The sequence below is a fragment of the Chiloscyllium punctatum genome, chromosome 2 (genome assembly GCF_047496795.1).
Source record: "Chiloscyllium punctatum isolate Juve2018m chromosome 2, sChiPun1.3, whole genome shotgun sequence".
In the NCBI taxonomy this organism is placed as follows: Eukaryota; Metazoa; Chordata; class Chondrichthyes; order Orectolobiformes; family Hemiscylliidae; genus Chiloscyllium; species Chiloscyllium punctatum.
Window position 1 is genome coordinate 75,886,547 of NC_092740.1, and position 25,997 is coordinate 75,912,543.

At 41.3% G+C, this 25,997-nt stretch overlaps 1 protein-coding gene across 1 annotated transcript in view; it reads right to left on the reverse strand.

Annotated features, from left to right (window-relative positions):
- Positions 1–25,997, reverse strand: part of dtwd2 (DTW domain containing 2) — a 103,616-nt gene that overhangs the window by 34,755 nt on the left and 42,864 nt on the right. The window contains exons 2-3 of the mRNA XM_072584302.1: positions 13,940–14,030; positions 10,386–10,480 (exon numbers count right to left, since the gene is read on the reverse strand). Coding sequence (XP_072440403.1) covers positions 10,386–10,480; positions 13,940–14,030 — 186 coding nt within the window. The remainder of the gene's footprint in view (positions 1–10,385; positions 10,481–13,939; positions 14,031–25,997) is intronic.

Sequence of the window (25,997 nt, forward strand, 5' to 3'; positions counted from 1 at the left end):
AATGCAGTCAGTTCAGAGGGAGATGGGTTGGGGTAGTTGGGGGGTGGGGCAGCAAGGGGGGTACAGAGAGATTGAGGTGATGAATATCACATTGACAGTTCTCAATGAACAGGTGGAGGGTCAGTAAAAGGCTTGAGGGAGGAGTCTATGTGGAGGGAGCAAATTGGAAGTGGATGAAGGGATCTGTCCAAGAAACAGGGACGGAGGTGAAGGTGTCAGAAGAAGAGTTCAATATCATGTTGTGCCCGTCATTGAATTGGGGGCGCGGAGGGATAGAGTATAGAATGTTCAGCATCAGAGAGCAGGAGATGAGAAGAGTTAGTAAATACATGACAGGAGACGGGGATGGTTTATTTTCCTTACATGCATAAAAGAACCCAAGATGCAACAATTCAGAGACACCCACACTTCCTCCTCTCCTCTCTCCCACCCTTCCATCTGACTCCATCCTCTCTCATTTGGAATAGTGTCCTAGATACATCAGTTCCAAGAAAGCATGTTATTGCAGCTTTGAAGATCTTCTGCAATGTCAATGAATGAAATGTTTAATGTGTAGGGTCAATGACAACCAATGTAAACAGCATGGCAACTGGTTTAATCTAGGCTTCAGAACAGAAGGTTCGAAGTTTTACTTCAAAAAGATCTCTGTTGAGAGCTTAAAATTTACAATGTTCATTAACAGTTTGGATAATGACATTAAAAAGTCAAATATCCAAATTTGCTGACAGCACCAAATTGGGCAATAATGTAGACAATGTTGACAACATCATAAAATTACAGTAGGATACCAACAGATGAGGAGAATAGGCAAAGTTGTAGCAGGTGGATTTTAAGGTAAACAAGTGTGAGGTTATCCATTTTGGACCTAGAAAGGATGGATCGCGATTTTCTTTTAAAGAAGAGGATGCTAAATGAAATTTGGGGGTTTAGGTGCATAGCTCTTTGAAATGCCACAAACAAATGCAGAAAATAATCAATGCTGGCCCTCATATCTAAAGGGTTAGGGCATAGGGATGCAGATGTTATATTACAGTAATACAGTTAAGCCCGACTTAGAGTACTGTGAGCAGATCTGGGCACCATACCTGAGAAAGGATATTTTGGCCCTGAAGGGAGATCAGCACAGGTTTACAAGGATGATACCTGGATTTCAGGGGTTATGAGGAGATTTTAGACAAATTCGCCTTTGTTTTCTAGAATTTAGAAGGCTGAGTCTTCAGGACATGACAGGGAGAGACAGGGTAAAGATAAACTATTTCCACTGGTTGAAGATTCTAGAACAAAAGGTATAAGTCTAAAGATTAGGGCCAGGCCATTCAGGAGAGATGTTAGAAAGTGTTTCTCCAAGGAAAGTGTAGTGAAGGTTTGGAACTCTCTTTCTCAAACAACGGTTGATATCATATCAATTGTTAAATTGAAATCTGAGACAGACAACTTTTTATTAAGCAATGGTATCAAAGGGATATGGGCCCAAGGCATGCATACGGAGTTAGATCACAAATCAGCCATGATCTTATTGAATGACAGACCAGGTTTGAGGGGCTGAATGGCCTACAATGTAGCTCTGAGTTCAGTTCAGAGTGTAGAACAATCTCTACTCGTAGGGGAATCAACTACGTTTAGAGAAACCATAACCTCAGCAGAGGTGGTTTCTACTTTGCGAAACTTTCACGCTAGAAGTATTTATATAGAAACCTTCAAATTGTTAGAACAAACAAAGTTTTAACCAATCAGAACTGTAAACTGTTCACACCATCAGACTCAGAAATCGTACAAACCATTTTTAACAGTTCAAAGTCAAAAAAAAAGTAATGTGTCAGTTAAATAAGAATTTAAAAGTTGAGATCGGAATTTGATTGAGTCTCTGTAACTGGTAGTATTGAGAAACAGTCTCTTACATTATCTTGGCTAAGTGGAAGTTGCATCAAACTTTTGGCTACAAGGCTGAACAGGTTTTCTCATCTGATGTAACTAATGGATTAAAGAAATGTATCAACAAAGCTGAAATGGTGAATTTATAATGAAACTTAGGGTGGTGTGACTGTTTACAAATAATTGAAAAACGAACAGTTCGAGAAACACCATGCAAGGTTTCCTGATAAAGTTGTGAAATACTCCATAAGACAGACAGAGACAGAACGTTATAGAGGTCAGAGGAGACATGGGCTATGGTGAGAAATCTGAGCCATCAAGTCAGGTGAGGGGACTTTAGCCACGTTGCTTGAAAAGTCCAGCATGGCCTATTCTGAAATCAGGAGCCTCTGTTAGTATTTTTCAACAGAGTTCCAGACGTTTAGATGAGATTTTTGCTAGGCAGTGGCGAGATGACTATTAAAGGGGATTATTACTTTTGCCACCTTAATTAACTGCAGATTTATCTCATTAACATGCAGCCACCATGGGCATTTACCACATACCCATGGAACTTGCTAACCTCTCTGTGCCATGACACATCTCTGATTCATTTACAGTATGATTCTGCTCTTTAAAGCTGCCTCTTGGGTTGCACTGGCAGTTATCATTGCAATACTGCTGTGTAGGGGCAAGCATTTAGATGATGGATTGAAGCAGGCTACCTGGACAGTTCGTTTGCCCTCTTAAGGTTCATTGACTTTGAACTTACCTGGGTGCTTGCAGAATTCTTGCCTTGCCTTGCCTTGATGTTTTGCACCTTTCCCCCTCAGCCAGAATTGTCAGTCTTTCAGATTAATTCTGAGTCGAGAGTGTGGTGCTGGAAAAGCACAGCAGGTCAGGCAGCACCCGAGGAGGAGAATTGACGTTTTGGGTAGGAGCCCTTCAGCAGGAATGAGGCTAGTGAACCGAGGGGATGGAGAGATAAATGGGAGGAGGGTGGGTCTCGAGGGAAGGTAGATCAGAGTGAGATAGGTAGATGTAGGTGGGGGGTGATGGTGATAGGTTGGAGAGGAGGGTGGAGTGGATAGGTGGGAAGGAAAATGGACAGGTAGGAAAGGGCATGAGGGTGGTGCTGAGTTAGAAGGTTGGAGCTGGGATGGGGGTGTGGGGGGGTAAGGGGAAATGAGGAAACTGATGAAGTCCACATTTATGCTGTATGTTTGGAGGGTCCCAAAGCAGAAGATGAGACATTCTTCCTCCTCCAGGCATCATGTGGTTAGGGTGTGGCGATAGAGGAGGCCCAGGGGCCTGCATGTCCTTGGCAGAGTCGGGGGGGGGGTAAGTAAGTTAAAGTGTTCGGCCACAGGGCGGTGGGTGTTGGTTGGTACGGGTGTCCCAGAGATGTTCTCTGAAGCGCTCTACTTGCAGATCCTGGGCTTCCTCCATCGTCACACCCTAACCATAGGACACCTGGAGGAAGAATGCCTCATCTTCTGCCTTGGGACCCTTCAAACACACAGCATAAATGTGGACTTCACTAGTTTCCCCATTTCCCCTACCTTATCCCAGTTCCAACCTTCCAACTTGGCACCGCCCTCACGACCTGTCCATCTCGCTTCCCACCTATCCGATCCACCCTCCTCTCCGATCTATCACCATTATTCCCACCTCCATCTACCTATCACACTCTCACAGTGACCTTCCCCGCAGCCCCACCCCCCCTCAGCTCTCAAGCTTCATTCCTGATGAAGGGCCCTTGCCGAAACGTCAATTGTCCTGCTCCTCGGATGCTGCCTGACCTGCTGTGCTTTTTTCCAGCACCACATTCTCGACTCTGATCTTCAGCATCTGCAGTGCTCACTTTCTCTTCAGATTAATTCTGTCTTGCCTTGTTGACTAGTACAGACACAAAACCAGAAAAAACCTTATGTGGTTGTTAGTAGGCCTCAGTCAAGTCAGGGGCAGCCCACAAAACAGTCCAGCAACTTGGACACAGTCAGTTGGCTACTTGGGGTGTCAGGGTCAGGTTTATCTAAGGAGTGAGGAATCAAATGCCAGGTCACCAGGCGTCTGTGTTGACTCCTTCTGCCCTATTGTGGGTTGTTTCCTCCTGGAATAAGAGAAAGGAAATGAGTAAAGATATTAAAAAAGAAGTGGTTGGCACAGCTATTAGTACTGGCCCAAGTGGAGCAAAAGTGCAGAATTGTCCTGAGTGCACAGTGCAGAGGACATGCAAGGTTAATAGTATAGAGGTGTTGGAGTGAGGAGAGCAAGCGAGGGAAGGTTTTGCATGCGATAGAGAGAATGGTTGAGCATGAGCCTTGTTGGGAAGTGGATGCACCAGAAGACATAGCAAAGACCAGATAGTGGCATTTATCTGTTGAATGCGAGGTGGTCATTGGTATTTTCCGTGCACTGCTGGATATTCCTCCAGATGGCTCAGATTGCATTGATCTGGGTGGCAATCTTGGACCAGGCCTGCAGGGTCTGGTGTCATGGCTTCCCTAACCAGTCTCGGAGGAAAGGGGCAGTCCTCCCCTACACACCACACAACTGTACCTCGAGGTGCCTATCTGCAAAGCAGCGTGCCAAATTCTCCACATTTATCATTTCTCAGGTAAATGTAAAGAAAGGTGCATGGCAGTTCCAGACTAATGGAACTTGTCCAGCTGAGCAACAGTCTTTTAAATACGGCGATGGTGAAAGGGATGCTTATTTCTGAGTAGTAGTGAGTTCCTCCAACTTTGGTGAATAGTAGCATTAGGCTAGCATTAACAAGAGGGGCACATAGGGCAGGGCAGGTATTTATCTACAAATGGTTTCATTAAATATTACATCAAATAATGCTATTCAATTGATCACACCATGTGTCAGATATTTCTGTTTTTTATTTGAATCACAATGCTTATTCAAAGCATAACTTACTTTGTATGGTATAATAAGTTACTCTCAGTTGTGTTTATTGAAATATTTTTGCAGCATTATTTACTAGGTTCTTTTCCAAATAGCTGGTATAAAATCATTTATCAGAAATTTACTAAGCTATCTTTCCATTGCTTGTAATTTTCACTGTACACATCAGGAATTGAGAAATACTTTCAATAAATGAGATGCATGAAATGCCAAACCAATACAAATAGCTGACTGTAATGCCACATGGATCAGCAGTGTTGCTGTCAAAGCCAGCTTTCACTTTAATAGCAGTTTTGCCGTGTTGAATAAGACAACACCATTAAAAATGGGCAACTGGGATTAGCAACTGTTGACAGTTTTACATTTGGGCTTGTAGCTAGTTGTGAGAGACCTTCACTTGGAGAAGCTGACAAAACAAGTACACATTAAAATATTTGATGACTTTGGTGTTATGAATTGATCCCACAGATTTAATAGGCCAAAACCCCAACTGAACAGCTTTGACTTGTCCTAAAACAGCAACTCTTAAGTTGGATAGTGATTACCATTAATATGTTCCCTTTAATTTTTTTTTGTCAGAACTGAACAAAAGCCTGTCTTCAGTCTTTGAGAAAACAGAACAATTAGAGTTTTCACATTAACACAAGCTTGTTTCACAAACGTGATTGAATTTATTGAAAAAGTAACAAAGAGGATTGAGAAGGGCAGAACAGTAGACGTGATCTAGACTTCAGCAAGGCATTTGACAAGGTTCCCCATGGGAGGCTGGTTAGCAAGGTTAGATCTCACGGAATACAGGGAGAACTAGCCACTTGGATACAGAACTGGCTCAAAGGTATAAGACAGAGGGTGGTGGCAGAGGGTTGCTTTTCAGACTGGAGGCCTCTGACCAGTGGAGTGTCACAAGGAATGGTGGCACAATGCTGGTCAGAGGCCTCCAGCTTTTGCCTGGTCTATTGCTTTTCATCATTTATATAAATGATTTGTGAACATAGGCGGTATAGTTAGTAAGTTTGCAGATGACACCAAAATTAGATGCGTAGTGGATAGTGAAGGTTATCTCAGAGTTCAACAGAATCTTGATCAGATGGGCCAATAGGCTGAGGAGTGACAGATGGAGTTTAACTTAGCTAAATACAAGGTGCTGCATTTTGGAAATGCAAATCAGAGCAGGACTTATACACTTAATGCTTAGGTCCTGGGGAGTGTTGCTGAACAAAGAGACCTTGGAGTGCAGGTTCATAGACCCTTGAAAGTGGAGTCACAGGTAGATAGGATAGTGAAGGTGGCTTTTGGTATGCTTTCCTTTATTGGTCAGAGTATTGAGTACAGGAGTTGGCAGGTCATGTTGCAGCTGTGCAGGACACTGGTTAGGCCACTGTTGGAATATTGCATGCAATTCTGGTCTCCTTCCTGTCGGAAGGATGTTGTGAGACTTGAAAGGGTTCGGAAAAGATTTACAAGGATGTTGCCAGGCTTGGAGGATTTGAGCTATAGGGAGAGGTTGAATAGGCTGGGGCTGTTTTCCCTGGAGCGTCGGAGGCTGAGGGGGTGACCTTACAGAGGTTTATGAAATCATGAGGGGCATGGATAGGATCAATAGACAAAGTCTTTTCTATGGTGTGGGAGAGTCCAGAACTAGAGGGCATAGCTTTAGGGTGAGAGGAGAAAAATATAAAAGAGATCTAAGAGGCAACTTTTTCACTCAGAGGGTGGCATGTGTATGGAATGAGTTGCCAGAGGAAGTGGTGGAGGCTGGTACAATTGCAGCATTTAAAAGACATCTGGATGAGTATGAGTACATGAATAGGAAGGCTCTGGAGGGATATGAGCCAGGTGCTGGCAGCTGGTATTAGATTGGGTTGGGATATCTGGTTCAGCATTGATAAGTTTGACCAATGGGTCTGTTTCCATGCTATACAGAGTCATGGATCTATGAAAAGCATTTCAAAAACTGGCGAATAAAAACCATGACAACCTTGAACGCATATTACATTTTAATAAATATTCTTGATTACAAATGTTTATTTGGTATTTACCAGGAAAGGTAAGTGAAACAGTGGGAAAACTGTTGCTGTTCAGGAGTTCTGAAACAAAAATTTGTTGAAAAGGAATGTCACCAAATTTGGAACTGTGGTCACAGTGACTTGTGTGCAATGTGATGTCTGACTGACCTACAGCAGCTCTTCAAGTTTCACCCTTCTAAAAAGCAGTGAATGAGAATCATCTGGAAGTGTCTTTTTTTCTCTCCATTTGATTTTAAGTTAAGATGACTTGCACACATCTGTCTATCATAGCTCATTCTAACAGGTCTAGATTTGAACATAATGCCATATGCTATTCCTCAACCAGCAAAAAAGAATAAAGTCGCAACAGGATGATAGCTATGAACAATTACCAGAGCCATTAAAAGTATACTCAGTTATCATTGTTTCCCTTTAATGTACTTAATACAATATTAAATGAATATGTTGTCATTATTGTAAGTTTCACTTTAACAATGTTTGTCATAGACTTTCTATTCCTATCTTTTAGCTGTTTTGGTTTAGATTCTTTTTCTCATCTACCGGTAATGGTGTTCTCTTTTTTCCTACTGGCATTAGGCAAGCTCCAATGAATACAGCTACTTCAATTCCAGTTTTTTATTTTTACCTTTTCTACATGTTAGTACAATATATTTAACTACAAACTGACAGAATGATTGTTGGACTCACAGGATAACAAAAGCTTTCAACGAAAGCCAAATAAGGATCTGTTTAACAATAAATTTCTCATCCTTGTTTGTTTAAAAACACATGGTCCACATTACAATCGGATCTGGAATGATGAAAGATTGGTCAAATCACAGTAAACATTTATATTAGATAATTATAATATTTTTAAAACAAAAAAATCCTTGTGTGCAAGCAGGATTGGCAATGGCAATATTTCTTGCCTATCCTAAATTATCCTTGAGGTGGTGTTAGTTGTGAGTGTTACTTGCTTGAACTACTGCAATCAGGGAAGTAGAGGTACATTCAGTGCTGTTGGAGGGAGTCACAAGGTTTCAGCTTGGCGACTGTAGTAACTACATATCTTTTCTAAGCTAGAATAGTATGTGATCTGGAGGGGAGTTTCCAGGGGTTGGTGTTCCCATGTATCAAATGCCCCTGATCTTCAAGATGGTAAAGGTCATAAGTTTGGAAGATGGTGGGGGAGAGGTTTGGTGAGTTGCTTCATTACAGTTCATAGACAGTATGCACAGCAGCCATTGTGCATCTTGCAGTAGAAGGAGTGAATGTTTATGACGATAGACGGATGGATGTCTTGGATGCTGTAGAGTGTCTTGAGAGTTGTTGGAACTGCACACAGCCAGGCATTCCATCACACGACTGACTTGTGATGAGTAGTTGTTGGAATGTTGAGGCATTAAACAGGCTTTAAGGATGTACTCATCACAGAATTCTCTGCCTTTGACCTGCTCATTGAATCACTGTATTAATAATGCTACTCTAGTAAAGTTTCTGGATAATGATAAACCTAGGGTGCTGATAGTGGAAATTCAGTAATGGTAATGCATTGAATGTCAAGAGGAGATTAATTTCTTTCTTGTTGAAGATGGTCATTACCTGGCACTTTTGTAGATGAATATCATTTGCTACTTATTAATGTTAAATACCTGAATGTTGTTTCAAGTCTCGCATTATGCAGCAGAGACTGCTTCAGTACCAGAGGAGTGGTTGTGCAATTAGTGAGCATTTTCACTTCTGACCTCATCACAGGATCTCAGAATTATTATGGTGCATAAGGAGTGCCTGAACTGAGATCTAGTACCAATCTCTTGCCCCTTCCAGATATCCCTGTACACCACTAATATTCAAAGACCATCCAATGCTCTCTTCAATGCCTCAGTTGAACCTGCTTCTACCATATTTATAGGCACTGCATTCTATACACTAACAACTTGCCTTGTTAACTAAGCGCTAATAACCTCTTCAAGACTTCTTCCTTATTAATTTTGATCCCTTTGAGTGACAGTTTCTTCTTTTTTATGTTAGAGGATAGATAACTGATCAAGCAGCTAAAGATGTTTGGGCTGAGCACACTGATTCACAGTAGTCAGTACTGTCAGCTGTTTTGTGACATCCTATGGAGTGAATTGTATTATGTTAAGCCTGACAAGTGCAGCAGTGATGTCTTGGGGTTGTGGTGATTAGCCTTCAACAGCCAGAATGGTCTTCTTTAATGCTAGGTATGACTCCAATCAGTACAAGAGTTTTCTCTCAGTTCCCGATGACTTAAATTTTGCTTGTGTTGAGCTCAAGAAGAAATTAGTCAGAGATTTTCTGCATGATTAATATTCAGTATCAGGAGATCATAATTGAAGAATTCTCATTGCAACTGAATCATTAATATATTGTGGTTCATTAGAAAAATACAACGCTGCTTTATAGCTTCATAGACTAGATCAAATTTAACTGGAAACAGTACTAGTTCCTCTGTTTTATTTACTGAAGTAGTGTATGCATTCAAATTCTTTTACGTTGACCAACACTGCTATGTAATTTAATTTTGAACAACTTCAATTGAATGAATATTAGTCAAATAAATTTGGAAAGTGGAGTTAATTTGTCAGTCAGAAACTTCACAAACATGTAAAAGACCCAAGTATCAAGCATATTTCAAATTGCTTCATTAGATTTCTGCAGAACATTTGCAAACTGCCCTGACAATTCCTAGAAAAATGGTGATTCTTCACAGAAACTAGCAACCATAGAATATTCCTCAGGGTTAAATGGCAAAAACAGCAGTAATATATACTGGGGTTAGGCAACATCCAGCCAACATGGCATTAAGAGTAGCTATGAGCACTGGAGGCAGTAATAATACATTTGGGCCCGTGCAGAGTCACAGGATCTGTGTATTAAATAAAGTTGATCATTAAGCCAAGTTAGTAAAGTAGAGCTGACATTGGCTCAACAGCATGAAAAACATTTTCAGGTGTATACTGCCCAGAAAAAGAACAGGAACAATTTATCTGCATTTGGTCTAAGTCCCTCGAAAGCTTTCCTATTCATGTACTTGTCCAAATATCGTAGGTTGTATAGGACACTGGTAATGCCACTTTTGGAGTACTGTGGGCAGTTCTGGTCCCCCCATTATAGAAAGGATTTTATTAACCAGGAGAGGGTTCAGAAAACCCCATATCACTCCAAACGTTTCTTGTTCATGTACTTATCCAAACATCTTTTACATGTTGTAACTGTACCTACATCCACTCATTCCACACGCTAACCACTTCCCGTGTAAAAACGTTGCCCATGTCTTATTAAAACTTTTCTCCTCTTACCTTAAAAATATGCCCCCTAATTTGAACTCCCCTATCTGAGGAAAAAGACCTTTGGTCATCACCTTATACATGCCCCTCACGATTATATAAACCTCAATAAGGTGAACCCTCAATCTCCTATGCTCCAGCAAAAACAAGTCTCAGCCTATCCAGCCTATTTTTATAACTTAAACCCTTCATTCCCAGCAATTTCCTGGCAGATCTTTTCTGAACTAAAGGATGTCCAAAAACAATTTTCAGCAAATAGAACCCTTCAGATATACAATTATGAAATAGTACAGATCGTTACCTGTCCTCACTAAAACGCCGACCAACAAAAACCTTGCATTTGTCAGCTGGAAGGCAGGCAGCTAGCAGAGGCACAGTTCGCAGTACTCGACTCCCCTGATTTAAGACAAATATATAGAGTATTCAGTTTTAAACCATTACATCGGAAAAAGTCTCAGTTTAGTTAACACAAATCTGTTCTCAAATAATGAGACTGTTGCAGCTTATGTTTTAACCTTCTGATTGTGAAATATAAGTGGTCACAGAAGATTTGAGCGCGAAGGAGAAAATTCTCAAAGTGAGACGGGAATGGATTTGGAGGCATGTGTGTCAACAATTTCTTGCTTCTGGCCAGCATGGCACAGTTTTGCATCTGGTGTTTTTTCAGGAGGGTAGTTTCTGTTGGGTCAGCAGCACCTGCTAGCCAGTACTGCATAGACAGTTAGGCTAATTAAAGAACCAATTGGGGGTACCATTTAACATCCCACCTGGATTTTACTGACAGGTCCTCCCTAGTGTGACTGTAGCCATCACATGGAATAGCGAAAGCCTATGAGTAGCAGACCAGGGAGGCCAGAGCTACACTCAGCGATGCAGTCCAATACAGGACTGCTGGGCACTAAAGGACCACAGCCACAGACCATCCTATATGAAGGTACTCTCCTTAAGCAAAAATGATGTGACCATAATACATTTTAATCCAGGTTTACACCGACATGAATGTGAGTTTTCTAAGTCAGTTATGCTTTAAAATGTCTCGATGTTTCAATGTAAAGTAGAATAAAGGAGAGGAGTTGCGTCGACAATTAGCTGATGTGAGTTAGATGTCATTGGGACCAGGGACCAAGCCATGTCCCATTGAGAGCACAGAAGCAGCTTTCAAACCTATACACACACAAAGGACAGCTGTCAGCAAACAAACAAATTTATTGATGTGGAGATCCTGGACAGACAGACATTGAGAAAGTGAGAGGGGCAGAGAGTGCGAGAGCAAGACAGACAAAGAGAAAGACAAGGAGGGAGAGAGGCAGACAGAAAGACAAATACAGAGAAAAAGAGAGAAAAGAAGAAAAAGAAAGAAACACATACACATAGACAGAAAGGCCCAAAGAAAAAGACAACAGAACAGCAGCTGCTGAGAAAAAAAACTATTTTCTTTAAGCCACCAGGTAGCAGCTCATGCTCTGACTGAAGACATGTGAGTTAGAGAGATTTAAGGACACTGGTAGGTTTGTCATGGACAAGAGATGGAGTCGCCAGAGAGGACGTTGCGTTTAAAAACAGCTCAGAATTCTCAGAACACATTAGGTGGACTCCAGACATTATAACTCAGGAAAATTGGGAAAAATAAGTCTGTTGAAAGCTGCACGCAAGTTTGGATGGCTTTTTATAAAGTTGATCATCCTGTCTTGAGGTGTAGTGTAATGTGGAAATGCAACAATTGTTTTTTTGATTACGTTAAAGTTAATGGGGATATCATTCCTATAGTTTGTGTATTAGTTACCAACTAGTCAATGTTTAGATGATGTTGATTTTAGTGAGTTTGTTACAGTAAAAGTCTTAAAGTGTGAAACCTTGTTGAGCTATTTACTCCCTTTTTCAAAAGTAAATTGGTCTCCACAGGGACTGTGACAAATTCTTCTCAGGGGACTCTCCAACACAATGGAATCTCCCACTTTTCCCAGTGAGGCTGCAAACCAAACAGAGCCTTCGGCCTTCCTCTTGGTATTCCTGATTCCAGAGCCTGCCCACAGAATACTTGTAGGAGTAATCCCTTGATTGGCTGCTTCTTTGATAAAATTCCACCAAAATGCTGTCATGACAACTTCTGGAATTGAGACTAAATAAAATTCAGTTAAATTTAGATTTCATCCGAATCTGCCATCTTTCAAATTCCAAGACATTTGACTGAACAAATCTGTTTCCAGTGATGATCAAGGAAACTTACTCTTCCTGGATTTATTGGTAGGCTGGTGGAGGTGGGAGGTAGTTAAATAGGAAAATAATTAAATAATATTAATAATCTGTAATATTTCCACAACACTTAAGTTCTCTTTTTAAGAAGGACATAAATAATAAAGAATGAAATCATATTCCATCATGCTTGTTGATTATAGCTGGTTACAGCACCAACACGCGTGTACTTGAGCAGCAATTTTCAATTTTAAAAAATGTTAATCTGTATATGAGCTAATCATGAACCTCACTGTTACTATAACAAATTTAAAAACAATACTTTTTAATCAGATATTCAATTAACCTGGCAGTGAAGAATGTCTCTCAGACTTGTAATCGTAGTTTGTTCATTCTACTTGATAAATTAATTTAGTCAAGTAAATACAATTTTACTCACCTAGAAAATTCTTCCTTTCTCTTCACATTCTGTGCACTATCCTTTCATACAAATGAGAATTATTTTCTTCCACAAGATCTCCTACACCTGTGCTATTTAATTTATCGAGGCAGAACACAGCAGAACATAAATTTCTTCTGCCATCTGCACCCAGACTGCTCTGCAATTACCTTCCAAAATAAACACCTACAGTATAATACAATCAATTTTCCTTCTCCAGGTGAAGAAATCTCCATCATAATGCAATCGTCCACAGCCTAACTCTATCAAGACTAATGCCCAATTGGCACTGTTGATAATTAACAACATGATTATACCTACCTGCAAAATTGTTTGTACAGTTGACAAACATTGATATATTTTCATGTTCATAGCTTTTCATTTAGGAGAGGACTGTATTAATGTGCTAAATATTATAAGTTAGTGAAGTAATTTATTTTCCTTTTAGCTATTTTACAGCAATCAGAACTGACAGAAGCATTCAAGTAAGTTACCAGACTGTTCCTTCAAGTAAATTTGATAAAGCAGCAACAAACACTGAGTTTTGAAAGACTATGTTTCAAGAGTTTATTGGGCAGGAGTGGTGTTGCTACCCATACTTCATCCAAATGCATCATACACAAAGTGATGCGAGGGATGGATTGATGACTTTACTGCAGAATAGCACTCCAAAGCTCAGTGCAGTCTAATGCAATTTTTCTTCAATGATGTGTGGCCAACATCAAACATAAATGTGTTTCTGCTGAATTTTCAGTCACATACTTAACCCAAGACAATTTATCCAACCATCTGACTGCTCTTAGTTAATATTTCTCAAATTATCCTGACAAAGAAAAAACTGATGGATGTTTTGCTATTATTGAATCACGCTGCTCTTGTAAAGGTTGGACAAACCAGTCACTTCTAATATAGCATAATACATTAGATCCCCTGACATTTGCCTCAAGTAACAGTGTCAAGTGCCTGGGAAGGGAAATTACACTGAAGGTCATTGCAGAAGGTTTCAGAACAGTGGAGATAATGATATGTTATTGTGATGGGTGTGTGCAAATGGAAATGGGTGGAGAACCATTGCAAGCTTACATGTTTCTTCATAACTGCTGAGAAGCACTTGTGAAAATCACAGTTGATTCATATTTTCTGGTTTCCTTTTGTAGTTTCCGATGGTCTTATTCCTATTAGATGGCTGCTGACTTATGTCCCACCACCTTAACCTTACTCACCTCTGCAGGATGCTGAACTATATACAGACACGTGGAGACATTCAGCGGATGCACTGGGAGGAATGGGCAGAGGCAAACCTTTTGAGGGCGGCTGCAATGAAAAGATAATTCTGGTCAATGTGTATAATATGAAAGAAGAAATATTGCTAACAGCTAGCCATAGAAACATGACAGTTATTTCTTTTTGAGGGCACCAGCACATTTAGATGTCACATCTTGTTCAATGATAATTTTGTGTTTTATACAGGTTGTTCTGTTTTAACATGCGTTTTGTCAACGTGAATTTGCTGCAATATGATTGAAGAAGTGGGGATGCTATTCTCACAGTGCGAATTTTTAAAACATGTGTTGATTGTAACATAATTACAGTGCCAACACTTTAAGCGCTGTTTCTATAAGTGCGATTTTTCTATAAGACAGGGTTGCACAAGAACGCAGCCATCACATTATAGAAGAACTGACTTCATATACTTTTAAGAAAATGCACTGGAAAGAAAAGGGATTTTCCTCTTATTTCTCAAACCTTAAGATAACCTAAAGGGTCAATACATTCACGATCACAACAAAGTAACTGCACCTTTAGTTAAAGAACTATGACGCCACTACTCAGGTACTCCAGTGAATAAGTCAGGCTAGCAACTGGAATCACATGCGTTCTGCACTCTAAAACAAGCATATGCAAGATTAATACCACAGAAGGTCAATTTTTATCTATGTAATTAACAAAAATAAATCATTTACATTTACGCAGCACCTCTCACTCAATTGGCCTCAAAGCACTTCACTTCATGAAATACTTTTAAATGTTCTCACTATTATAAAGTAGGAAATTTGACAGTCATTTACACATAAGACTCCAAAGTAATCATGCTACCTACTTTTAATAGCATTGATATATTATCTTGATTACAATACCAGGAGAATTAATTTAATCTTCACCATTTAGTTCCATTGCATCCTCACAAGAGCAGGGGTCTCAGTTCATGGTGACTCTGAAAGATGGTTTCACTCTCACCCTCAGTGACTCCATTATTGAAATTGCAGGTGAGATGATGTGTTCAAGTGTTTGGAGTAGAACTTCAAACCTTTTGTCTCAGAGACAAGAGTACACTACTGAACCGAGGCATATAAACTTACATCTGATTTATGGTTAAAAGGATGGAAACAAAGAACAGAAATACCAATAGGAGTTAAAGATACTTGTCTGCTTTTTCAATCATTAACATGACCAATATTTGGAAGAATGGTCTACTTTGTAAGTAATTTTTTTCTGAGATCTATTATTAAAATGAAACATATTTATTTCTACTTTGTGTTGCATTTCAAATTAGTTTAACATGCTAATGTTCAATGAATATTAAAATAATTATGCTCAATTTGGCTCTCAGACATCTTCTGATTACCTCTTGCTTTACATTTTTTTAAGCAGAACTTTTTGTCTGCAGAACTACCTGACCAAGGACATTGTCAAATTACAAACCATGAGGGATGTAGGCATCATAAAGTGATATGCAGAAAAGTTACTTAAATTGCAGTTGATCCAGAGGGGTGACATTGATTACAGATGTAACGTTATTCAGTGTAGCATCATTATGGATATATGCCCATTAGCTCATATAGAGATTGCTACCACCCATAATTTCCAATTTTAATAAAAATCAACCAAAATTAGATTAGATTACTTACAGCGTGGAAACAGGCCCTTCGGCCCAACAAGTCCACACCGAAGCGCAACCCACCCAGACCCATTCCCCTACATTTATCCCTTCGCCTAACACTACGGGCAATTTAACTTGGGCAATTCACCTAACCTGCACATTTTTGGATTGTGGGAGGAAACCGGAGCACCCGGAGGAAACCCACGCAGACACAGGGAGAATGTGCAAACTCCTCACAGTCAGTCGCCTGAGGTGGGAATTGAACCCAGGTCTCTGGCGCTGTGAGGCAGCAGTGCTAGCCACTGTGCCGCCCGAAAATATGGACTAAAACATTTGAAATTTGTCCAAATGAATTACACAAAATTACTGACCTCAGCAAAAATAACAAAAGCTAATCTGTAATGTTGACAGATAAGAATTTGGCAGTACAAATAAAAAGAAACAAGTTGCATAAGTACAAGTTGAAATACATGCCATTTCTAACCACTATCAATTGTTCTTTTTAAATTGAAACTTTGATTTACGTGTTGTTTTTAATATTTGGATGAAGCATGAAATGGAAAGTAGGCAGTTTTTAATCATGAGCTGAAAAATGTGTTGCTGGAAAAGCGCAGCAGGTCAGGCAGCATCCGAGGAACAGGAGAATCGACATTTCGGACATAAGCCCTTCTTCAGGAAGCCCTTCCTGAAGAAGGGCTTATACCCGAAATGTCGATTCTCCTGTTCCTCGGATGCTGCCTGACCTGCTGCGCTTTTCCAGCAACACATTTTTCAGCTCTGATCTCCAGCATCTGCAGTCCTCACTTTCTCCTCAAAGTTTTTAATCATAGAAAGACAACAGGCATACCTGCTCCATCATTCAATATGATTATGGTTAATCCTCTATCTCAATATCATACTCCCTCTCTCTTCTCCCTTGACATCTTTACTGTTCATAAATTTGCCTCATCTTCTTAGACATACTGACTGACTAGGCCTCCAATGCCTAGTGGGGTAGAGAATTTACCACCCTTAGAGTGAAAAAAAAAATTCCTCATCTCAGTCCTAAACATTCTACTCTGTATTCTGAGACTGTGACCACTTGTTCTAAAATCCCCAGCTAGAGGGATCATCTCTGCATCTCGTCTGTCCAACCCTATCAGAATCTTATATATGAGATCCTCGCTCATTCTTCTAAACTTCAATGAATACAGGACTATTTTACCCATAAAACAGACCTTCTATCCCAGAAATCAGTCTGGTGAACCTTTACTGCTCTCCCCCTATGTAATGTATATTCTTACTTAGATAAGATAACCAAAATTGCATAGCGTACACAAGGTGCAGTCTCATTAGTACCCATCCAGCTGCAGGAAGACATAAGTGTTCCTGTCTTCAAATACTCTCTTGCAATGAAGGCCGTAAGATGCAAGAACTAAAAGTTTGAATGACCATCATGCCTGTTCTTCCATTCAATTATACCATTACTGATCTGATAATCCTCAACTCCAATTTCTTGCCTTTTCCCATAATTCTCAATTCTTTCACTAAAGTTTTATGGAAGAAATTCTTCCTTATCCATGTCTTAAATGGGACACCCCTTTTTCTGAGATTAGCCTTCTAGCCTAGACTCTCCCTTAAGCAGAAACAATCTCTTTGCTACTACCCTGTCAAGCTCTCTAGTAAGCTTTATGTTTCAATAAGGTTGATTCTATTCTTTTCAACTCCAATGAGTATGGGCCCAACATATACAAACATTCCTCATAAGTGAACTCCTCCACGCCTGCGAACAATCTAACAAACCTTTTCTGGACTGATCCAATGCCAGTATGCATTTCCATTGATAGGTGACCCAAACTGTTCACAGTATACTAGATGATGTCTGACTAGTGTCACATATAGCTTTAGCTGACATACCATTTGCTTTCTGAACTGCTTCTTAAATCTTATGTGCTTGCTCCACTGACTGCTGTACAAGGACACATCAACATTTCCTAATCTATCTCAATTTGAACAATATGTAACGATGCTGTTTTACCGACTAAAGCAGAAAGGTTTACATGTAACCACACAATACTGCATCTGCTAAAGTTGATCACATGCTCAACTTGATTGAATTATCTTAAAGCCTCTTTACATTCTCCCCACCACTCATGATCCCATGTATTTCTTTTTCTCAACAAACTTGGAAGTATACTTGATTCTCTCATCCAAACCGTTGATATATATTATGCATAGTCAAAGCCCAAGCACTGACCTTTGCAGTTCTCCAATAGTTACTGTTTGCCAAATGTGGCAACCACATATCCCAACATTTAAATCTGCATTTTGTTTTTTATTCTTTCTAGTCCTTGAAAACAAGCCAACTCCTCCGGAGTCAAAAATTTTCACACAAGACCAAAATTATTCTTCCACATGTGAGTAGAGAAAATACATTTATGTCCTTCAGATTACAGAATAAAAGTCTGTCAATTAAGATAAAAAAATCTCTTTATTACACTATCTTAAAGAAAAGGTTTCGGGTCACGAAGTGCCAGCCAAAGAAAACACATTCAGCAATGAAGTATTTTTATAATCTGTACAATGTAGTAAAAATACACAAACAGCATAGGAACATGGTTAGCACTTATGAAACTACATATGGATTTTTAAAAATTATTCTCCGACTTTGAATTTTTTTTCTTACCTATACGTGATAGTTATGTGAATTGTTGATGAATATTCAGTGGATCATAATGGAAAAATCCATTCAGTTTTACATTTATATTGTTGCTATTGCTACTATTGTAAATCAACAGTTATTACATAGCAGTGAAATTTCAACATTGTGGTCAGTCTGGTTTGTAGTCCAAATTATCAGGATAAATAAGTTTTCAATGTATCCAAAAGATTAGCCAGAAGCAGATGAACCTGTCATTCATTCATTCATCTGTTTCATTAGTGGTTGACAATCATTGCTGGTACAAAAATGTTGTCAGATATGCCTGTTTAACAGTCACTACACTCAAAGTCATTCATTATGCGAAGTGCTTTAAGAGATGATAGGAATCATATAAAGACAAGAGCTATTTAACATCTATCACACAGATAAGTAACTTCACGGTTAACAGCCAATTGCAAATTATACGATTGCACATTATCTTTAAGAATTTCAACCAATGATCACCTGCAGAGAGTAATATAATCAAAAAACTTCAGCAAGATTAAAATGTGCTTTTGGACAAGTTATTAGTTCCTCACATTAGCCATTACAGATAATTTTCCATATTGGAAACCTGAATCCTTATTACAAATATTTGGAAAAATCATTAAGGTTTTAGTTTTCAATCTCTAAAAGCCAACCGGCCAATGTCCAAAAACAACGTTAATGACCAAAACAAAGGATGAAGTTTAAAATATCATTGGAATGTTTGTTTAGGCAAAATACTAAACACTGTACCAGAATAATGTAAGTTGCTGATACTTCTTTTGCAACAGGGTCAAACAAGGTCTGCAATCAATTTATTTCACTCAAATGATTTGATCCTGTATGTTCCAGACCATTCCATTACTGACTAAACATGGACTATAAATTTGCTTAGAACATACTTGGCAGAGTGTTCCTGCCTGACACAGTTTTACTAAAGCAATTGTCAGTGTATTATTATTACCTTGGTGAAAAAAAACACTGGGCCTGGTTAACTCATCAGTATGAACATAACTTCAGAAAATTGATAATTTAGTGAATATATTATAACATGCAATATTTTTTAAATTGCCTCAAATTACCGTGCTTACCAGGAACAGATTTCTAACCACAATTAGATTTGGAAAACAACTCCACAATGTACTTCTGGAAAGTTGTCAACAGTTCCATGGATACTGCACAAAAACATCATTAAAAATTCAGTGAAGAAAAATTTCATAAAACTAGCTATGAGGATGTTTTGGCTGGTATCCTAATGATATTATATCTGATCCCATATTTTTAATAGCATTATAGTGACAAGTGGGATAGGCTTATAAGAAAAGCGCAGCAGGTCAGGCAGCATCCAAGGAGCAGGAGAATCGACGTTTCGGGCATGAGCCCTTCTTCAGGAATGAGTAAAGTGTGCCCAGCAGGCTAAGATAAAAGGTAGGGAGGAGGGACTTGGGGGAGGGGCGTTGGAAATGCAATAGGTGGAAGGAGGTTAAGGTGAGGGTGATAGGCCGGAGTGGGGGTGGGAGCGGAGAGGTCAGGAAGAAGATTGCAGGTTAGAAGGTGGTGCTGAGTTCGAGGGTTGGGACTGAGACAAGGAGGGGGAGGGGAAATGAGGAAACTGGAGAAATCGGAGTTCATCCCTTGTGGTTGGAGGGTTCCTACGTGGAAGATTAGGCGTTCTTCCTCCAACCGTCGTGTTGCTATGGTCGGGCGATGGAGGAGTCCAAGGACCTGCATGTCCTTGGTGGAGTGGGAGGGGGAGTTGAAGTGTTGAGCCACGGGGTGGTTGGGTTGGTTGGTCCGGGTTCCCAGAGGTATTCTCTGAAACGTTCTGCAAGTAGGCGGCCTGTCTCCCCAATGTATAGGAGGCCACATTGGATGCAGCGGATGCAGTAATGATGTGTGTGGAGGTGCAGGTGAATATGGAAGGATCCCTTGGGGCCTTGGAGGGAAGTAAGGGGAGAGGTGTGGGTGCAAATTTTGCATTTCTTGCGGTTGCAGGGGAAGGTGCCGGGAGTGGAGGTTGGGTTGGTGGGGGGTGTGGACCTGACGAGGGAGTCATGGAGGGAGTGGTCTTTTCGGAACGCTGATAGGGGAGGGGAGGGAAATATATCTCTGGTGTTGGGGTCCGTTTGGAGGTGGCAGAAATGACGACGGATGATACTATGTATATGGAAGTTGGTGGGGTGGTAGGTGAGGACCAGTGGGGTTCAGTCCTGGTGGCGATTGGAGGTACGGGGCTCAAGGGCGGAGGAGCGGGAAGTGGAGGAAATGCGGTGGAGAGCATCGTCGATCGCATCTGGGGGGAAATTGCGGTCTTTGAAGAAGGAGGCCATCTGGGTTGTACGGTATTGGAACTGGTCCTCCTGGGAGCAGATGCAGCGGAGACAAAGGAATTGGGAATATGGGTTGGCATTTTTACAGGTGGCAGGAGGTGTAGTCTAGGTAGCTGTGGGAGTCGGTCGCTTTATAGTAAAAACACGGACATTTAGGACCCCATCACCAGGGATATATTTCCCTCCCCTTCCCTATCCTAAAGGCCCCAAGGGATCCTTCCATATCCGCCACAAATCCACCTGCACCTCCACACACATCATTTACTGCATCCACTGTACCCGATGTGGCCCCCTCTATATTGGGGAAGACAGGCCGCCTACTTGCAGAACGTTTCAGAAAACACTTCTGGGACACCCGGACCAACCAACCCAACCACCCCCGTGGCTCAACACTTCAACTCCCCCTCCCACTCCACCAAGGACATGCAGGTCCTTGGACTCCTCCATCGCCCGACCATAGCAACACGACGGTTGGAGGAAGAACGCCTCATCTTCCGCGTAGGAACCCTCCAACCACAAGGGATGAACTCAGATTTCTCCAGTTTCATTTCCCCACCCCTCACCTTGTCTCAGTCCCAACCCTCGAACTCAGCACCACCTTCCTAACCAGCAATCTTCTTCCTGACCTCTCCGCCCCCACACCCACTCCGGCCTATCTCCCTCACCTTAACCTTCTTCCACCTATCGCATTTCCAACGCCCCTCCCCCAAGTCCCTCCTCCCTACCTTTTACCTTAGCCTGCTGGGCACACTTTACTCATTCCTGAAGAAGGGCTCATGCCCGAAACGTTGATTCTCCTGCTCCTTGGATGCTGCCTGACCTGCTGCGCTTTTCCAGCAACACATTTTCAGCTCTGATCTCCAGCATCTGCAGTCCTCACTTTCTTCTAGGCTTATAAAAATACATGCATTTATCATAAACATCTAAGTACAAACTTACATCTATCAAAATAGCTCTTGATAAAGAAACCAAGCAAAATGCTCGGACTAAATTACAAGGTAAACAGACTTCCCTTGAAATCAGTTGGATAAATCACATAATTCTGACAAAGTTAGCAGATGAGATTGTTTTATTTGAACTACCACAGTATATATTCCTGAAAATAGATTTTATTGAATCCTGCTACAATCCTGATTTTCTCCGAGTTAAGACATCAATGGCGATACATATAAAGACTTTGCATGTGGTGTATATCCTCAATGTTGGATATTACATATTTATTATTTGACATTCAAATACAGGAACTAGAAACAAGAGCAAGTCTTATCTGCCAGGTTATTAGACTAGACCAAACTTTTAGAGCCATGTCACAACCAGTGATAAATGGTAGTTAGCAATTCAACAGGTGACAGAAGTTGAAGGTCCATGACCACTTCCAACCTCAATGATGGTGCATCCAGCATAACAGTACAAAAAACAATGCTGAAGTGTTTGCAACCATCTTGTGTCAGAAGAAACGAGTGGGACATCCAGAAGAACATCCAGTTGGTTCCCGTTGATCGGAAGCTGAACTGGGGGCCAGCCCACCACAGGAATACTGAAAATAAAATGTCTTTTGATTAAAGCTTAGTGGTGGACTGATCAAATCATATCTGGAACACAGCACCTTACATTTGCCTTTTAAAAGATTTAAAATTAGGGTATGGGCTATCTCCATTTAGAAAAAATTAATTCCTCTCTGAGTTGTTAGTGAACTGGCTGGCTAGCATTGATTACCAGTCCCTAGTTGCTCTTGAGAAGGTGGTGATGAGATGCCTTCTTGAACTGCTGCAGTCCACCTGCTGTGGGTTTACTCACAATGCCACTTGGGTGGAAATTCCAGGAGTTTGACCCAGCGACAGCGAAGGAACAGTGATTTATTTCCAAGGCAGAATGGTGAGTGATTTGGAGGGGAACTTGAAGGTGGTGGCGTTCCCATGTATCTGCTGCCCTTGGCCTTCTGGATGGAAATGGTCGTAGGTTTGGAAGGTACTCTCTGAGGATCTCTGGTGAATTTCTGTAATGCATCCTGTGAAAGTACACACTGCTGGAGGGAGTAGATACTTGTGGATGTAATACCAATCAAGCAGACTGACTTGACCTGGATGATATCAGGCTTCTCAAGTATTGTTGGAGCAGCACACATCCAGGCAAGTGGGGAGTGTTCCATCACATTCTTTACCAGTGCCTTATAGATGGTAGAAAAGCTTTGGCGAGTTGGGAAGGGCTGTGTGGAGAGAGAGAGAGACAGACAAGAGAGAGAGACGGACGAGAGAGAGAGAGAGATGGAGAGAGAGAGAGATATATGCAGCATTCCTAGCCTTTGACTTGCTGATATGGCAACTTTATTTATGTACTGAGTCCATTTGAGTTTCTGGTCAATGATAACTCCCAGGATGTTAGTAGTGGGGGATTCAGTGATGGCAACACCACTGAATGTCAAGGGGTGGTGGTAGATTGTCTCTTACAGGTGATGGTCATTGCCTGGCATTTATGTGACCATAAGACCATAAGACATAGGAGTGGAAGTAAGGCCATTCGGCCCATCGAGTCCACTCCACCATTCAATCATGGCTGATGCGCATTTCAGCTCCACTTACCAGCATTCTCCCCGTAGCCCTTAATTCCTCTAGACAACAAGAATCTATCAATCTTGGCCTTGAAGACATTTAGCGTCCCGGCTTCCACTGCACTCTGTGGCAATGAATTCCACAGGCCCACCACTCTCTGGCTGAAGAAATGTCTCCGCATTTCTGTTCTGAAATGACCCCCTCTAATTCTAAGGCTGTGTCCACGGGTCCTAGTCTCCTCGCCTAACAGAAACAATTTCCTAGCATCCACCTTTTCCAAGCCATGTATTATTTTGTACGTCTCTATTAGATCTCCCCTTAATCTTCTAAACTCCAACGAATACAATCCCAGTATCCTCAGCCGTTCCTCATATGCTAGACCTGTCATTCCAGGGATCATCCGTGTGAATCTCCGCTGGACACGTTCCAGTGCCAGTATGTCCTTCCTGAGGTGTGGGGACCAAAACTGGACACAGTACTCCAAATGGGGCCTAACCAGAGCTTTATAAAGTCTTAGTAGTACATCTCTGCTTTTATATTCCAACCCTCTTGAGATAAGTGTACGAATGTTACTTATCACTTGTCAGTCCAAGCCTGGATACTGGCCAGATCTTGTTTCATGGACTGTTTCACTATCTGAGGAGTCATGAATAGTGCTGAAAATTGTGCAATTATTGGTGAACATCTCCACTTCATCAATGACCTTCCCTCCAACCTTATGTTGGAGGGAAGGTCATTGATGAAGCACATGAAGATGGTTGGGTCTAGGGCATTACTGAGGAACTCCTGCAAAGATGACGTGGAGTTGCGATGACTGATGTCCAACAACCATGCCCACCTTCCAATATGTGAGGTATGATTGCAACCACCAGAGGTTGCTCCCTGAGATCCATTGATTTCAGTTTTTTGAGGGCTCCTTGATGCCACACCTAGTCGAATGCAGCCTTGATGTCAAGGGCTGTCACTCTCACCTCTGTAATTCGGCTCTTTTGTCCATGTTTGAACCAAGTCTGTAATGAGAGAGGTCCTGGCAGATCCCAAACTAGGTGTTACTGAGCAGGTTATTGCCGAGCAGGTGCTGCTTGATAGCACTGTGGATGACAGATTCCATCACTTTACTGATGATTGAGAGAAGACTAATGGGGAGGTAATTGGCTGACTTGGATTTGTTCTGATTTTTATGTTCAGGACATATTTTGGCAAATTTCCACGTTGTCGGGTAGTGCTGGTATTGTAACTATACTATAACAACTTAGCTAGGGGAGCACAAGACCTCAGTACTATTGCTGGAATGTTATCAGGACCCATAGCCTTTGCAGCATCCACCGTCTCCAACAATTCATTAATGTGACGTGGAATGAATCGAATTGTCTGAAGACTGGTATCTGAAATGCTAGGGGGCACTGGAGGAGGCCAATATGGATTATCCACACGACACTGCTGGCTGAAGATTGCTGTGAATTCTTCAGCCTCATCTTTCGCACTGATGTGCTGGGCTCTTCCATCAATGTTTTTCTACAACGTCTACCAACGGTGAGAAAGTACAGAAGCCTGCCACATGCACCAGCTGGTTTCGCAACAGTTTTTACCCTAATGTTGTTAGAATACTGAATGGACTCACAACCTTTTAACATTTGTCTGGACCTGTGTTTTTGTTTTTGCCATGGTTACCTATTATTTACTATCTATACTATTTAACTATGTGATCTACCTGTATTGTTTGCAAGACAAAGCTTTTCATTGCGCCTCAGTATACGTGACAATAAATTGAATTCAGTTCAGTTCAATTCATTGAGGATGGGGATATTTGTGGAGCCTCCTAATCCCGTGAGTTGTTTAATTGTCCATCACCATTCACTAATGAATGTGGCAGCCCTGCAGAGGTTTGATCTGTTCCATTGGTCACGGGTTCACTTAGCTCTTTCTATAAACAAGCTGCTTATACTGCTTGGTATACAAGTAGCTTCACCAGATTGACACCTCATCTTCGGGTATGCCTGGTGCTGCTCCTGGCAAGCCCTCTTGCACTCTCCATTGATCCCCTGATTTGATGGTAATGGGTGAGTGAGGGATATGCTAGGCCATGAGGTTACATAGTGTGCTGGAATACATTTCTGCTGCTGTTAATAGCCTACAGTGCTTCATGGATACCCAGTCTTGAGTTGCTAAATCTGTTCGAAGTCTGTCCCATTTAGCACGGTGATAATACCACACTTTTCAATGTGAAGGCGGGACTTCATTTCCAATGGTGTGCAATGGTCATTCTTACCAATACTGTCATGGACAGATGCATCTGCTGCTGGCAGATTGGGAACAATGAGATCTAGTATGTTTTTCCCTTTTGTTGGTTCCTGCACCACCTGCTGCAGACTTAGTCGAGCAGCTATGTCCTTTAGGACCCAATCAGCTTGATTAGTAGTACTCCTGCTGAGTCTCTCTTGGTGATAGATATTGGAATCCCTCACCCAGATAACAATTTGTGCCCTTGTCATCCTCAGTGCTTGCTCTAAGTGTTATTCAACAGGGGGGAGTACCGATTCATCAGCTGAGGGAGGATGGTATGCAGTGATCAGCAGGAGTTATCCCTGTCCATGTTTAACCAGAAGCCGTAAGGCTTCATGAGTTCCGGAGTCAACATTGAGGTCTCTCAGGGCAACTCCCTCCCGACTGTACACTACTGTGCCGCTACCTTTGCTGGTGCTGTCCTACCAGTTGGGCAGGATAGATCAGGGATGGTGATGGTGATGTCTATAAGATACGATTCCACAAGAATGACTATGACTGTTGCTTGGCTAGTCTGTGAGACAGCTCTACTAATTTTGGCACTAGCTAAAGGAGGACTTTGCAGGGTCAACA